Source organism: Vulpes vulpes, chromosome 15 (genome assembly GCF_048418805.1).
Source record: "Vulpes vulpes isolate BD-2025 chromosome 15, VulVul3, whole genome shotgun sequence".
In the NCBI taxonomy this organism is placed as follows: domain Eukaryota; kingdom Metazoa; phylum Chordata; class Mammalia; order Carnivora; family Canidae; genus Vulpes; species Vulpes vulpes.
The window spans coordinates 57688383-57705775 of record NC_132794.1 but is presented as its reverse complement, the minus strand read 5'-3'; the positions used below and the strand labels follow the sequence as shown (position 1 = coordinate 57705775).

The window sequence follows — 17393 nt, the reverse complement described above, 5'->3', positions numbered from 1 at the left end:
AAGGAGAAGCCCTTTGAGGCTGTCCAAGGCGTATGTAGAATGGAAGTGAAAATAGCAGGTAACCTCATACCACTTGTTAATGACTAACAAGAATTGAGTTTTCTTTTATTTCCTCTTTCTTGTGAGTCATCCACTGGGAGGTGTAGCTGAAAAATCAGTATCATACAATTCAAGAGAAGAGGTCTCTAGTTCTCCTGTTATTATCTCCCTCTAGAAAGAGCCACCTTTACAGTGGGCCAGCCTAGCAGTGTCCCTCATGGGGTCACAGGGACAAATAATCCCCAGAAAAGTATTTGTTTTTTGGTTTGAAGATTGTAATTTGGGGTGTTATGTGTAAGTGATGACTCAGTGAATTGGTTTCTACTCTAGAAACCAATATGGCACTGTATGTTCACTAAAATTTAAATTAAAAGAAATAAATTATTCCCAAACTTGGTGGTTTAACATAAAAATAAATATTTTTTAAAGATTGTATTATGATGTTTAAACATAGGTTTAGTTTCCTTTTCCAGAGATTTATTTCTTAAAAAAAAAAGTAAAAAAAAAAAGTCATAATGTTGAAGACTAACTGGCCTTTCTCCCTGAAATTCTCAATTCTACACTTTTTCTCACAGATTATCCTTTCTGGTACTGCCCGTGTTTCAGCCCCTGGAGTGATACAAGATTAAAGGGCTGGCAGCAGAGCTAAGCATTCTGGAATGATCTAGTGAGGGCAGGGTGCACAGGCCAAGGCAGCCTCTAGGAAATATTTGTACCTCCTCTACACAGATGTTCGCTAGGTGATCACTATCACAGAGCAGCATGCAGGAGTCATTTGGACACAATGGGGTATTCATCCGGGGCTGAATATCACCGATCACTTCCATATCACCAGTATGAAGAACAAGTTTTGCAACTAGCTTTGTTTGAGGAAGTGGTTATTCAATAGGCTGTAAAATGAAAAAAAAAATGCTATTTTCCTGAGATGGAGGCGAGGTGGGGAGCACTACATTTAGGTTATTCGCCTTTCCCCCCATGCAACTGAGAACAGAACTCACATTCATGTAATGGAATCTATGCTATTTTTTCCCCTAAACCTTTTAGACTTCTTTGGGAAGAAATAATAGGAATACTGCCACTTTGCAAAAATAAATTTCTTCACTCTTGAGTCACTCTATGTCCATTTCCTTCTAGTTTATAACATTTTGTTCTACTAAAAGGGCATCAATATGTCTGTTTAAATGACACTCTAAAGACTGTTAGGATCAAGGACAGACGTGTGCCTTGATCTGCTCTATAGAAAGGAGCTGCAGATGTAAGCAGCTCACCCTGAGGCATCAGTTCACCTTGGTTTGTCAGAATTAGAACTTTTCTGTGCCTCTATTAATCTCTCATCTCTACTTTTCTTCCCTACTATTTGGTTTGCTTTTCTCTTGCAGTTACCACAAGGAACTGATGAAAACTGGCTTCAAAAGCTATATAATAATTTTGTCAACAAGAACTCTTTGTTCGAAAAACCCAGAATGTCAAATACATCCTTTATCATCCAGCACTTTGCTGACAAGGTACAGTGAGGGTCTGGAGCAGTGCTGTCTTCCCTGGAGCTGGTGTGGTTTCCTAGGTGCAGCTAGAAGCCAGGGACTTCTCTGGCCAGATTCAAGCACACTTGGCACATAGCTGTGATGAAGGATACGTGTGCATGTGTTTAACAGTTTTTAATTTGTTTTTATTGCAAAATATGAATTTCAGCTGTACTGCTTTAAAGATAAGTCTGCTGCTAGTAGACCTCATTTCTGATTTTGGCTTTACTGTGATTTCATTAGTGTCTTATCAGTTTTTTTCCTCTATGAAATTGTCCTCAAAACAGCATAATTGTTTTCTATAATGAAAGCTGTATCTTTTTTTGAAGTTTTCTATCTTTATTACATTGCAGTATATGTTTTGCAGTGGTAACATAGGCTAGCCCAAGATGTTGCTTTTTCTAGGTGATCTTTATTTTCTTCTTTATAGATCTATTCTTTATGAAACATGTGACTTTAATAAAAAGAAGAAGTTCTTTAAAAATTACATTACAGAAAGCTTAGGAAAGAGGGAAAAAAGAAAAATCACCATCACCACTTGCCATAAACATATGTCTCATTTTGTTTTCCTTCCCTAAGAAACTCCTGCCCTTAGCAGTTGGGTGTCACCCTAGGGGCCTGGTCAGTGCCTTGGGATCATGGGAACAGTGCTAGTGCTGGGAGTCAGAGTATTCATTGTGACTGAGATGGCAGGGGAGGGGACAACAAGCTAGAAATTCTGTGATGAACTTTGTAGACTAGAGGAGCACTGTAAAAACCTGGTAGCATTATTGATTCCTGCAAAGATGCATATGACGTGAATGATAATATCTGAGGTTATATTTTCTAGTTGTTGTCTTTTGCAATTCCACAGCTGGGATCCCATGGGGGAAAGCAGGGGAAAAAAGGTATCAGACTTTCCCATACACATATGGGATTTACTTCGAGACCCTCTTCATGGTACTTGGTTTCTTCACATTTAATTCTCTCACCCCTGGCACTTCTAAGAAGAACCTCTTCAAAGCAGCATTTTGGGTAGACTGCAGGTTGGTAGGGAGAAACCACACGCACTGTAAGATTAACTTAGGTTCTCAATTTACTTAGCCAGGGAAATACAGTGATTTTGAAAGTGAGACGGCTATGCTTAGATGCAACAAGTCAGCACATTTTCCCGCAGCCCCGAGAGCTCCCAAGAGAGGCACCTGTGACTGTGCCCACAGATGGTCTCCCTGGATCAGGCCAGGTCTACATTATTATATCTTTGCCCTTTTAAACCAGGGGCTCACATCACTAGCCTGGAAGAATTTATACAGCAATCCAAGGTCTTCATTCACCAGGGAGTGTTTACACACAGCCAGTGTTCCTGGTTCTTAACTCAAACTCTGCACAGCAAGGACCCTTCCTCACTTAGGGGAACAAAACAAAGTACTTGCCCATGGGTCTGTGAGCACTCTCTCTGCCTCCAGATTCCAGAATCCCCTAAAAGCCTGTTGATGAACAGTCATTAAAATTTTATTTTAGATGTGTTTTCTAACCTATGAAAATATATATCACATAATAAACTATGTAACCCAGAGGCATAAACTTTTGGAGTTTGAATATTTAAGCAACTACCCTGGATATGTTGTTTGAGGGGTTCAAGAAGCCTCATGGATCAGAAAGGGTTGTGTGGAGTTTTTCGAAGCCAAATTCAAGCAGTGCAAACATTTACCCACTATACTTGATTCTAAGGGCTTCGGTGGCCCTTGAACACTCTGTGATCAAATGGTCAGATATTCTTTCTACCATATTAATGCTATTTAGGGAAATATTTCTGTTTGAACACAAAGGACAACACTGAGGTCTTTTCCTCCTCCTGATGGCTTCAAAGGCAGAGTGAACCCCAAGCCAGTTCTTAGACTTATGTGTGTATTGACTGCACACATCGCAGGGAATGACCGGTCACCTGTGGCTAGAGGGAACCCATAGGTGAATACCGAGTGATCAGTGGCTAGTGAAAAATCCAGGATTGGGAAAGCCTAGCTCTTTCCATCAGATGACATATTCCCAGCTTTGAAGGTTTTATATAAATGATTTTCTGTAAAAAACAGAAACTGACTCTCTTTTTAGAAGATTGCCTTTTTAGCCCCTTCATTAGTCATTGTTGAAAAAGAAAAAGAGAAAAACTATGATATTTAGATGCTGTTTGCTTTTCTTCTTTGGAAATAATTAAATCCTTTCTCTACATAGGTAGAATATAAATGTGAAGGTTTCCTTGAAAAGAACAGAGATACCGTCTATGACATGTTGGTTGAAACCCTGAGAGCAAGCAAGGTTGGTAAGGTCCCTAAGAGGTAATTGATGTTATTCCTTATGTAACTTGACACGGACCTAGATGTTCATCAGGAAAGAGTAAGAAGTATGTGGGCGTGTGTACTGTCTTACAGTGGCAACCTGTAGCTCAGACGTAGAAAAATAACTGTTTTGGAATTGGGACTAAAATATGTATCAAGCTTTTGAAAGCATCCAAATAATTATTCATTAGCTACAAAATCAGAAATCAAATGTGTACAAAATCAGAAATCAAATGTATGGATACCAGAAAGGAAAGATAGCTAATATATAACAAGTTAAAGAGCCAAAGTTCACATTTGATTCATTCATCCACAGATATTTATGGAGCACCTACCATGTGCCATCACTGGTCCTAGATTCCTGATGCAGCAGTGAACAAGGCAGTCAGGGTTCCCGCCCTCGTGGAGCTCACATTCTAGAGGGAGTAACATACCCTAACCACATAAGTGGCAATGGCAGGTAGTGCTAAGCACATAAAAGAAACCAGGGCAACACAAGGAGAGGGTGACCTTGGGAAAAGGGTGCTGGTTCTGATGTGCAAGCTCCCTGAATCCACAGTTCTTTATGAGAAGTAGTGTCACCAAAGGAATAACTTCTGGATTTTTCTTTTCTTCTTCGAACATTTCCTTATTAGCATTTGAAAATAAGAATATTCCATACGTGGGACACCTGGGTGGCTCAGCAGTTTAGCAAGTGCCTTGGGCCCAGGGCATGATCCTGGAGTCCCAGGATCGAGTCCCACATCAGGCTCCCTGCATGGAGCCTGCTTCTCCCTCTGCCTGTGTCTTTGCCTCTCTCTCTCTCTCTCTCTGTGTCTCTCATGAATAGATAGATAGATAGATAGATAGATAGATAGATAGATAGATAATCTTTAAAAAAGAATATTCCATACACGAGCCTTCATTTTGTAAATATTTGGTTAGATTGTACTTATTTTTCTTTTTTGTGTGTGTGTTTTTAAAGATTTTATTTATTTATTCATGAGAAAAACACAGAGAGAGAGAGAGAGGCAGAGACATAGGCAGAGAGAGAAGCAGGCTCCATGCAGGGAGCCTGATATGGGACTTGATCCCGGGTCTCCAGGATCACGCCCTGGACTGAAGGCGGTGCTAAACCATTGAGCCACCGGGATTGCCCTATTTTTCTTTTTCTTTAAAAGATCCTTGATCCTTTGTTGATATTCAAGTATTTTGACAATTTCCCATATAAGCATGAGCATTTCTACTAACAGTCATAAATAAGTCATAAGCATGACAACTTCAGTTATTAAAACCAATTTATGTTAGAGAATTCAATGTGGAAGTGGCCTGCATCTTGTGTACAAAATTAGTTGATTTAATTCACCAATTGCTTACTCGTCCCCAAGTATACCCTGGGGTCCAGTCTAGAAGATGGATGCAGATCACATGAAAGCACAGAGGGGTCTCTGCTCAGCACAAAGGTTCTCAGAGGTGTGGGACATTCAGATCCACTGGTTTCACAGCCAGACATACAAGGATTCATTAGACAGGGATTTTCCCCCCACAGGAGATTGTCAGTGTCTGATTTAAAGGAAAAAAAAAAGAATTTAACTCTAAGCAGATAAGACATTTAAAGAAGTAATTGATGCATGATAGAAAGTAATGAGTATCTTAGAAGACACTCACAAGTGAAGGATTTTTTCACTTAGAAGAAATCGGAATTAATTTGAGTTGGGCACAACTTTTTTTTACTTTTTTTTAACCTTAATCTAAGCAAGTGCCAGAGATGGAGCTAGAAAATATTTTTTTTAGATTATTTATTTATTTATTTATTTATTTATTTATTTATTCATGATAGTCACCGAGAAAGGAGAGAGAGGCAGAGACACAGGCAGAGGGAGAAGCAGGCTCCACGCGGGGAGCCCAATGTGGGACTCCATCCCGGGTCTCCAGGATCACACCGTAGGCTGAAGGCAGGCGCTAAACCGCTGAGCCACCCAGGGATCCCCTAGAAAATATTTTAATAGAACATTGAATGATGGGTAGAGTTTGGATGTGCAGGGATGAAAATGTGAGGTAGGAGGGAGGAGATTCCTGGTGTAGAAACAGCATACAGACCCAGGTTTGTCTGGGTCTACACATAGACATTTGCACAGATTTACCCTCTGTTCATATTCCTGGAAAGAAGACATGTGTCATCCAGAGGAAGGACAGTCCCCTTCTGGGATTCAGATTTGGCTGTAGAGATTGGTTGAGACTGCTGACCTCATCTTACCTGGGGTTGTAGTGGCCATTTACGTGGTTTGATTACTGTGAGTGAACACCTTTGGACATTAGAATCCTCTCTGTTCTTTCCAGTTTCATCTCTGTGCCAACTTTTTTCGAGAAAATCCGGTTCCTCCTTCCCCTTTTGGTTCAGCGATCACAGTTAAATCTGCAAAGCCACTTATCAAGCCAAACAACAAGCAGTTCCGGACCACAGTGGGGAGCAAGGTACCCAGAAAGTATCTGAGGGTGAGGGGGCCTGGGGCCCAGGCCAGACCACCCCCGGGAGCCAGGCCACAGTAGTGCCCATCTTCCAGGCCTGGACATGGGCACTGAGCTGCTTCACATCCAGTACATATGGAAGTACAAAGAAAGGCCACAGTTCATCATCATCACACCTCAGCCTTCAATGTTACATGCACCTGAGCAAACCACATGTTTGCTAAGTTCCCTGCTATTTGGGATAATTGGATATAGGATATGCTAATAATCACAGTCATGGATTGAAATCTTTCATAATAGATGTTGAGACATGAAGTTAACTTTTCTTCTTCTTAATTTACCAATGTTAGGCCTTCCTTTTTTTTTTGGCCTCGATCTAAGCATCAAATTTCAACGTGACATCTGTTCTCTGACCTTGTTTCCTAGTTCCGCGGCTCTCTGTACTTGCTCATGGAAACCCTCAATGCAACCACACCCCACTATGTCCGATGCATCAAGCCAAACGATGAGAAATTACCCTTTGAGTAAGTATTCCTATGCAGTAGAGGGAAAACACCAAGGAGGTCATTAGGTCATTTCTGTCACAATGTTGGAGAATTTGCTTATAATTTTCTTGCACTTCACTGTTTCTGGGTTTTTTAATGATTCAGAGCAACCCCATCCTTTACATAAACTGTTAGCCAGCACAACCCCTCTAAGGAGGCTAAACCAGCTTGTCTCCAGGATGAAGCAAAGGGGCTAGCTCTGAAAGAATAGTCTGCAACTAAGGTTTGTGCAACTGAGAAAGCCAGAGTTTTAAGTTATAAGAATAATTTGTGTATAGTATAGTGACTATAGTTAATAACACTCTATTGTGTGTTTGAAAGTTACTAAGAGAGTAGACCCTAAAGGTCCTCATCACAAGAAAGAAACTGTTGTAACTATGTATGGTGATGGGTGTGATCCAGACTTATTGTGATTGTTTCACAATATACACAAGTACTGCGTCACTGTGTTGTACACCTCAAGCTACTATGATCCTGCCTTTCGATGATAACTCAGTAAGAAAGAAAATGTGTTTTTTTAAAGGAAGGTGGCAGAGGAACAGAGGTTTCACCCTCAAATACAGCATGAGACGAGACTTGCTCTCCGGGGCCCCAGGAAAGCCCCCAGACTAGGAGTGGGCGTTGCAGTGTCTTTGAGCTGGCTAGAGCTGAGAGGGGTCTGAGGGGTGTGCACCGTCCCTGGAGGTGGCAAATATGTGTGGGGGTGCCCACCAGGGGCTCAGACCTCAGCCAGGGGGTGTCCCATAAAGGTGATTCTAGCATCAGATGGGCACTAGGACGAGGCAGGCGGGAACGTTTCTTCCGCTCTGGGTGTCATGCGAAGCTGACATGCATCAGCTTGTCACCGAAGGCCATTCCCCGCAAAGTCTTCTCCCTGCTTCTGCTCTCTGAATCTGTCCTTTCCCCACCACTTCAGTCAGCTTCCCGAACTCTCGCAGAGCTGCTGTTCTCATCTCCCCTGCAACAGGTGTCCATTGAGTAGCTGCTGGTTGCCCGGTGTGGGGGTCCCAGAGGCGGACCCCACTCCCCCGGGGCGCACAGTCCCGGCGGCTCTGCTGCGCTGCTCATGGGCATGTTTGTCTGTCACGATGGCTAACACGCATCCTAACACACATCTTCTTTCAGGTTCGACTCCAAAAGGATTGTTCAGCAGCTGCGAGCCTGTGGCGTTCTAGAAACGATTCGCATTAGCGCGCAGAGCTACCCTTCCAGGTTCGCTGTCACTCCTTGCTTTGGGGCGGGGGGGAACTTCCCAACTTCAGGCCTGCTGAGAACCAAGGGAGCAGCTGCCAGACTTTTTGTTAGATACTTGCATAAGATGCCCCCAAGATTTTTCCCACTGTGCTGAGGGCGACTGGCGGTGGTGTGAGGAATGGGGCCCCCCTCCAACCATCCCATCCCCCATTTCCACTGCCAGTGACTGTCTCCAGCTGCCTCCCCACTGCTCCTGGGAGAGGGAGCTGAAGGGGGGGACAGCACAATTGGTGAGGCGAGTGTTAGCAGAAATACTGCACAGGGAACACACAGGTGTACTCAGGGTGAGGTCAAAGGTCAGCACCATCACCCCACCAACTCCACCCCACCCCCACCCCATCAGCAGTGGGATCCACAGACAGGCCACACTTCCTCACTGCCACGCCGCCTCAGATCCTGTTTGACTTTACAGGTGGACATACATCGAATTCTACAGTCGCTACGGTGTGCTCATGACCAAACAGGAGCTTTCATTTGGTGATAAAAAGGAAGTGTGCAAAGTGGTTTTACACAGGCTCATCCAGGTCAGTCTTGCTCAGCTCTTCGAATGACGGGCTCTTATGAAGATGCCCATCTTCCAAATATGTTTCCCTACCTGCCTGTCTCAGGAAGTATTGCCATGAATGCCAAAGAAGAAAGAAAATATGCCCCAAACATTTGTGTGCTGAGATCAGAGCAGACACACTCATGGGCGTACCATCTCCTGAGAGTAGGCATCACCATAAGGGACCCAGACTCAAGCCCTGACCTCCACTACAGTCCTCCTCTCATATGTTGTCTTCCCACGATCTAAGGAGCTTTGATGGGCCTGGCTTAGAGCACCTGGTCAACTGACATGTCTCTACCCCAGGGGGGTCCCAGACAGGGCACTCTGTGTGGATTTGGGTCATTGCTGCAGCAATGAGTTATGATCAGAAGGAAGTGGGGATGGTGGTACCATGGCCAGAAAAGGTGGTGAAGACAAACCAAAATGAAGACAGAAGCCAGGCCTTTCTAGGGTCTACTCTAATTGTAGAAACCACACATGAGAAGCTGAAGCTCCCCAGTGGCCCAACTAAGAATCACCAAGCATGCCCACACCCCTGTCACCTCACAGACAGATCCCTGGACCTCAAGTCCATTTCTTCCCCCCAGTGGCTTTAAACAGACATGCCAAAAAATAAATTTTGGGGTCATGATCAGAATTTTTCTGCTTTATGTCAAGGAACAGATGCGTCAAAATAACAATGTTTTGGCGTCTTTGAATCTCTAAGCATATTTTCCAAATACTATAGAAACTCTGAAAGATTTTATTTCTGATTCTCTCATTTTTCTCTTCCAGGATTCTAATCAATACCAGTTTGGTAAAACCAAAATTTTCTTCAGAGCAGGACAAGTGGCCTATTTAGAGAAACTCCGACTGGATAAGCTCAGGCAGAGTTGTGTTGTGATACAAAAGCACATCCGTGGCTGGCTCCAGAGAAAAAAGTTCCTCCGAGAAAGACAAGCTGCCCTGACTATCCAGCAGTACTTCCGGGGCCAGCAAACTGTGAGGTATGCTGGAGCCAAGAAGGGGCAGAAGCGGTGAGGCTCTCTCGACCTCTCACCTCAGGGGGAGGGGCTTGTCAAGGACTAACGGACTTTGTCCTTGAGAGCCACAGGTGTGTGTGTGTGGGTGCCCTCCCATGGCAGCCAGGAGCCTGGAGATGAGAAGGTCATGTCCTTAGGGCAGGTAGTGCTGACTCTGCCTCCCATTCCAATGGCAGAGATGACACTTAGGACCCTGAAGAGAGCAAGCTCCCATCAAGGTTTTGCTGAAGAAAGTCAGAGCCTCAGTGAGACCAGGTAGAGGGACTGGGCCCCTTTTCTGTGAGAACCTAAAATGCCTAAGACAATCAGGGTCCTGGTGAAGCCCCTAAGTTAAGACACCATGAGTAGCCACTGGCCAGCCTACCTGCAGATTGTGGGCTGGGGAGTTGGGGGGCAGGCCACACCTGAGGGGATCCCTGGCAAGGCTCTGCAAACAAGCACAGAGCACCTCCCAAGGGGATGGCTGAGTGGAGGGCAATCCTACCCCTCAATGAGTGCCCCCAAGAGGCTATGCTGGGCTGGCCAGTGAGACAGTATGCTCCGCGGACAGCACCGTGTGCTAGTGTGTGTCTGCACTGCCTCCTCCTTGGCATGCTGTGAGGATAGCTGAGAAGGCAGCTGTGTAAGGCTCAGGCTGTATCCCTGAACCTGACCTCTTCCTGAGCTTGAGGCCTAACCTCCAGCAACATCTGGGCTTCTTTATGCCTTCATCTCAGCATGCTCCAAACTGGGCCCGCCATTCCACCCCAGGGGACCATCGTACCATATCCGCAGCCAGTCTTGGCCTCCCATGCCCTGGGCCAGTCAACAGCAGCAGTCTCCAGGGCAGGAAAACCCAGGGCTATCATCCTGCCCAACTCATGCCCCCTTTCTGTTTGGGAATTGCCATGACCTGACAGTTCTCCCCCTGCTTGCCTCTTGTGTCTGTCCCATCATTCCATTCCCACCCCCCTGCCCTAGATTAGGCCTCCACCAGTGCTTGCCTCATGGTCCCATAGCACAGCCTCACCCTGCTGCCTGTCTTCCTAGAGCAGGCAGGGCCTGGTGGAGCCACTTGCCCTCAATGCCTCCAGTGACCCTGGTTTCCTACACTTAGTCTTTGACAGTGTTCAAGGCCCTCCATGGCCTAGGTGCATTCGTAGGAATGGAAGGTCTGGGAAGACCGGAACCTTTCTTACACCATAGTTGGCATTCACTAAATATATTTTTAAAATAACAAACAGTCTCTATTTTTCTAACCTCACTAATTTTTTTCATGTGTCTTATATTCTGACAGTTACAGACAAATTCTCTTTTTCTGAATATTTCAGGCATTGTTAACCCTCTGTGTGTTCACTGGTCCTCAACTTGAAATGTCTTTTCCAACCTTCCACTGTTTACAGAAATTCCACTTTTCCACCAAGGGCCGGCTCACAAGCAGAATGATAGTTCTCTAAGACCTCTCTCACAGATCTTTTAGTAGTTATTTTATTTTTCCTCTTATCCCACCTGGCCATTTATAAGTCTGTTGCTATGTGAAGTTGTTAACGCTGAAGGTAAGAACTTCATCTTCACCTCCAGTCCTTTAGATAGGACTTGACAAGCCTTTTCTGTAGGAGCTGAATATTTGGGCTTTGGGGGCCTTGCAGTTTCTCACAGGTATTCAACTCTGCTGTTATAAGCCATGCGTATTGTCCAAATACTAGGTGTAGCCGTGTCCCTATAATGCTGGACAACACAGGTGGAAGGCTGGAAGGTCCCCAGGTAGTTTGCCAACCCCTGATCTAGAGCCTCTGGCGTGATTTCCCACAAGGCTGAATGAGCAAATGCAATGCCAAAGCCCAGTTTTGTTTTCACATATGTGAGTGACGGTGGATTGATCGCCCTGGATGTGAAGAGTGTGTCAGCTGCCATGTTGTTCCCCTGGGCTGGAGCAGATCCACGTTCAGATCAGGGTGAAAAGGAGAGGTGATGAGAATGACTTCCAGTGGGCGATAGAGTCCATCGGTTTAGAGTTTAATGGGTAGATTTGCAAAACATTTGAATATTCCTCAGTGAAAAGGAAAAATGCTGTGCAAGCTCATCACTGTGCCCTAGAAGTCAGTGCTCTGTGGGTAACAGATTGACTCTGCACCCTTTATAACCAAGGAAAGCTGTTACGGCCACAGCCTTGAAAGAAGCATGGGCAGCCATAATCATCCAGAAGTACTGCCGTGGGTATCTCGTCCGCAATTTATACCAGCTGATTCGCGTGGCCACCATCACCATCCAGGCCTACACCCGAGGACTCCTAGCAAGGAGGAGGTATCGAAAGGTATGGCCGAGACCCCACACTTTCTTAGGCACGGGTTCCCCAGGGCTCCCCAGGTTATTTTTCACCAGTCACGGTGAACTCATTGGTTTTCTGCATGGAGACCTTCGTAGACAGCAAGGAGACCTGTCTGTTCATATATGTCCGCCACAAGTAGGTTTGGTTATTATTTCAAAGCTCTAGGTATAGTGGGACTCTGGGGGTTGATTACCTGAAATTTGTATTTTACGCCGTGAGAATATTTTGGTAGTTGAATCTCTCAACGTTGGAGATGTTGATGAGAGAAACAATTGGAAAGCCAATGTGCATTTCATAAAATCTTGTTTTGAAGATGCTGGAGGAACACAAGGCAGTGATCCTTCAGAAATATGCACGAGCGTGGCTGGCCAGACGCAGATTCCAGAGTATCCGACGATTCGTGCTCAACATTCAGCTTACTTACAGGGTCCAGCGTTTGCAGAAAAAGCTAGAAGATCAGGTAGGTGTTCCTTTTTTTTTTTTTTAATTTATTTATTTATGATAGTCACAGAGAGAGAGAGAGAGAGAGAGAGGCAGAGACACAGGCAGAGGGAGAAGCAGGCTCCGTGCACCGGGAGTCCGATGTGGGATTCGATCCCGGGTCTCCAGGATCGCGCCCTGGGCCAAAGGCAGGCGCTAAACCGCTGCGCCACCCAGGGATCCCCAGGTAGGTGTTCCTAATGCATCTCTCATATGTACTTTTTCTAACAGATGTTTTTTGTCCTGGGCCAATTCCTTAGCGAATGGGCTTAAGATTTATGCCTGTATTAGGAGGTTCAAATAGTTTACCTGGACCACTTGATCTAGAAGGCAGAAGTACACTGTAAAGGGCTACTACATGTTGTTGTATAGGTTGTACACTGCACAAGGGCAGCTGCCCAAGAGTATAGGTGGGGCTGAAATCCAGCCATGTTTGCTTTGGCCAAACCACGCATCCTGGTACAAAGCTGGGCTGCCTTGAGGCAGGGGTGCCTTTTCCTCATCTGCACAAAGATGTCTGCATGCCACGCCAGGCTCCCTCAGGGCTGTGTGCTCAGAGGAGTTGTTACTTTCTAATTTGCCCAACAGTCTATATGGTCTAACTGCAGCCCTGCCAGTCTTGGGGAGAGGGCTCATACTGTTCCCACTGGTAGGAAACAAAATCTACATACTCTTAGCCGGTGGGGAAGGACTAAATGCAGTGCCCAGATCTCTAAAACTCATTCCTGGGCCTGTCCCAAATAATACCAAGATTCTCCCAGGGTAAGCTTGAATCAGCCACAAGTGGTGATGCAGGAGTCCTTAGTAAGTGGACAAATGTGCAAAAAATCGCTGCAGGTTTTGATACAGTTTCTCCTTTATTGTGCTCTTGAGTGACAGGCCTGCATGTTACGTGGCTTGTGCAAAACAACACCGAAAAACTTCCGTGAGAGCTGGGAATGGGGCCCCTGGGGACCCCGATGCTACCTGGGCTCCATTCTAGGTATTTTCATTTGCTAGGGCTGCCATAACTGCCACAGCCTACGAGGCCTACACAACAGACATTTCTTTTGTCATGGTTCTGGAGGCTAGAAGGCCAAGGTCAAGGTGTTGGCAGAGGGGCTTTCCTAATGAGTTGTCTTTCCTTGACTGGCAGGTGGCAGTCTACTCTCTGTGTGTCTCGATCTGTGTCCTGATTTCTTCTTTTTTTTTTTTTTTTAAGATTTTATTTACTCATTTGACAGAGCAGGGGGTGGGGAACAAGCAGCAGAGGGTGAGGGAGAGGGAGAAGCAGGTTCCCCACACACACAGAATTGGGAGCCCAATGTGGGACTTGATCCTGGGACCCTGGGGTCACAACCTGAGCTGAAGGCAGACACTAAGCCAACTGAACCACCCAGGCACCCCCCTAATGTCCTCGTCCTGTCCTCCTCCTCCTCCTCCTTCTTCTTTTTAAAAGATTTTATTTATTCGTGAGAGACACACAGAGAGAGGTAGAGACATCGGCAGAGGGAGAAGCAGGCTCCCCAAGAGGAGCCGGATGTGGACTCAATCCCAGGACCCCGGGATCACAGCACGAGCTAAAGGCAGACACTCAACCACTGAGCCACACAAGTGTCCCCTCCTCAATCTCTTATTATAAGGACAACAGTCATTCTGGATTAGGGCCCACTGATATGACATTGACTCATTTTACCTTAATTTTGGCTTTAAAGACCCTATCTCTAAATATAGTCATATTCCGAAGGACTGAGTATTATGACTATAATATATGAATTTGGGAGGTACAGGGGATTGACTAGGGTTGTCTTGGAGCTCCAGGATTAGGCTGGTCCCACACCGAAAATGCCATCAGCCCAGGAAGTTTGCCAGACCACATCTGCCTCGCTATTTACCCTGGGATGAAATGCTCATATGTGCCATTGTAATGATAAATGTGATCAGTATAAGTAAAGCTCTGATAGATTTAGATACCATGTCAAAGGTTGTAAGAGGCAAATGGAACAGCTTCTTTATTTTGGATAAACCTCTTAACATTTGCTGGTTTGTTTTTTGTTTTTTGTTTTTTTTTTCCTCTAGAACAAAGAGAACCACGGGCTGGTAGAGAAGCTGACCAGCCTGGCCGCTCTTCGGGCCAGTGACACGGAGAAGATTCAGAAACTGGAATCAGAGCTGGACAGAGCAGCTACCCATAGGCACAATTATGAGGAGAAGGGGAAGAAATACAAGGCTGCCATGGAAGAGGTCTGTGCTCGTTGTGATTATGGAAATACACGCAAGTCTTTCCTTGCAAAAGGTCAGGTCACAGCATTTCCCACAAAGCAGATTTCTGCACAACAGATCAAATTTTGCTATCGGCTTCCATAACCAAAGGAAGCCTACCTTTCAGGGGAGGGGGGATCGGAGGCCTAGAATCTGGGGGAAGAGGAGGAGGCTCATGCTTCAAGATGCACAACATAAGGTTTCCTCTTTTTTCAACTATGATGAAGTGATGAAAGCCCCTCCCTGGCTAGATGCTTCTTTCTCTTCTGGGATGATCTTGGTCCCCTGTCACTTGTCCATCTGGTGTGTGCCCTGAAGTATCTTCCCCAGAACAGCAGTGCAAAGCTTGGGGCGGGTTTTCATCTCTGTGTTGTAGTAGGATGAACAGTTGACAGATATCAGATGTCCTAGGCTCAAATCTTATCTTTGCTGCCATCTGGTTGGGCAAGCTTGGGCAAGCCACTTACCCTCTCTGATGTAAAATGGCAATAGCAAAAAGGAACTGACAAGAGTCGTCGTGAGGATAAAATAGTCAGACAAAATAATTTAGCCAAGTGCCTACCACAGAGGCCTACACCAGTATGAGCTACTGTGTTCTGAAGCGGCAGTATTTACTACCCTCCATTCTCTGGTACTTTCCAGAGTCCTACAGCACCCAGGTTTGTGGCAGCCTGGAGCCCCAGGGCACCCTCCCCAACCCACACTGCCAGTCGCCAACCATCAGACCCAGCAGATGCTTTACCAGGAGAAGCTAAAATAATAGAGCTTCTGTCATGATCGCACATCCTTCCTAAGTAACAATACTCTTAACGATCTCACCAAGCAGTTCTTTGATGACGTACAAAAAGAACAACAGAGAATGTACGAAACCTAGTTTGCCTTAAAGCTATTGAGTCTGTCTCTACTCCATTTTATATCATAAATTATTTATACCTATTAAATATATAAATACCTTGGCTATTGAGAAGCTTCCAGAAAAAGATAGAGGCATTTTCTTGACTTTGAGGAGACCTTGGATTTGGTTCTTCCTCCTTGACTTTGGCCATTTCTGGACCAGGATGAGAACAAGTGTCTGCTTGAAGTCACAGGGAGCCCTTCTGTGTGAGATGGAATGCAGCATCCTGTGGTGGGCCAGCGCTGGCTGTCATCCATGATAGGAGCTGAGATGGATGGATGCATGGATGGATAGATAAAAATGCAGCAAGGCTGTGGTGACAAAACTTGAACTTTTTTAAAAAGCTTCTTTTCCTCCCTTCACTAGAAATTGGCAAAGCTTCAGAAGCATAATTCGGAACTGGAAATACAAAAAGAGCAAATAGAGCTGCAGCTCCGAGAGAAGACTGAAGAGCTAAAAGGTAGAGCCCAAGGTAGCCCGATGCATGCTTTCATATGCTCACCTGTCCAGGCATTCAGGAAATAACTAATGGGTGTGAATTGAGTTTTAGGCAGAATCCAGAATCTGTCATGTACTCATGAGAGTACAGTGAAATGAGATCATTTTTTGCCTCACAGAGAATAACTATATTTAAGTTGTGATAACTTTACCCTACAGACTCTTCTGCTTTATTTCCATCTTTTGTCAGATAGCTCAGCAATTGCTGCCTCAGAACCGCCAGGGCCATTTGCAAAATATAGATGGTTGGGCCATAAGCCTGGAGCTCTTCCACCAGGAGACGGGGTGAGGGATGTGTCTGTGTATGGTACCGCCAGGGTGGTTCACACATCTATATTTAAAAAAAAAAAAAAATTGTAGCGATCCTGATACACAGGATCCTCTGCTCTGGTTCCCCCTCCTCGGCTACTGCCCTGGCTCTGAGTGAAGGCCCTGCTGAGCACTTGAGCCATATCATCCCAGGCTCTCAGATGTAGACCCTGGGAACCAGCGGTATCACTTTCATTCAGGGGTGTGGAGCAGGCCCCCTTAGCCTACCTCTGTCCATCCGTAGATTTCCAACTCAAATTCTAATTGCAAGTGCTTGCTAAATCCCAATGGAGCAGGAACCTGATGGTTCCTGACCAGATGGTTTAAATTGCCACATTTGATTATCTGTCCTGTCCAGAGATCTTTTCTGTAAGCTCTGATGGGGCGACAGGGGCGTGGGAGTTCAGGCCTGGGGATCTAGCACACACCTTAGGCCCAGCAGGCAGGATTCAGGAACCCTAGGGGTTCAGGTCAGAGTATGGGAGAAACACATCAGTAGGAGGAAATTAACATCCTGAGTCCTGGCCAGCAGAACAGGAAAGGCTGTCCAGAGGGTGCCAAGCCTGGGAGTAACCTCCAGCTACAGATAATGCACACCCTGCAGCCAGTCTCAGAGGACTGATGATGTGAGTGGGGATGAACACATGGAGTCAGAGGTCTCTGAGTAAACCTCAGACCTGAATTAGGGAAGCACTTGCCCACCTCTATCTTTTTTATTACAATATACTGCTCCTGAGTATATTTGTGCTTTCTTGTAACTTTAAGTGTTTTTTCCTCACAAGAAAACTTAAATCCCTACAAGCGTGTCCTAAAAATTACATATTTGACAGCAATGACATGATTGAGTCCATAATTTGATATTATTTCCTTCTAAAAAGTACCTGGAGGCTTTTAAACCCCTGTTTATAAACTGCTTATCCTGTGAGTGTCCCTACACATGGCCAACAGTGTTTTGTGAAAAGTACCAGCCTTCGC

The 17393-nt window shown here is 45.3% G+C and overlaps 1 protein-coding gene across 5 annotated transcripts in view; it reads left to right on the top strand.

Moving 5' to 3' along the window:
* MYO5C (myosin VC) overlaps positions 1–17393 on the top strand; it is a 93534-nt gene that overhangs the window by 39017 nt on the left and 37124 nt on the right. For 3 of the 5 annotated variants that reach the window (XM_072738560.1, XM_072738558.1, XM_072738561.1), the window contains exons 13-23: positions 1419–1544; positions 3768–3851; positions 6191–6325; positions 6746–6843; positions 7990–8076; positions 8531–8642; positions 9440–9651; positions 11815–11980; positions 12309–12455; positions 14534–14698; positions 15978–16083. In XM_072738560.1, coding sequence (XP_072594661.1) covers positions 1419–1544; positions 3768–3851; positions 6191–6325; positions 6746–6843; positions 7990–8076; positions 8531–8642; positions 9440–9651; positions 11815–11980; positions 12309–12455; positions 14534–14698; positions 15978–16083 — 1438 coding nt within the window. The remainder of the gene's footprint in view (positions 1–1418; positions 1545–3767; positions 3852–6190; positions 6326–6745; positions 6844–7989; positions 8077–8530; positions 8643–9439; positions 9652–11814; positions 11981–12308; positions 12456–14533; positions 14699–15977; positions 16084–17393) is intronic. The other 2 variants (XM_072738559.1, XM_072738557.1) reach the window with 1 other exon arrangement.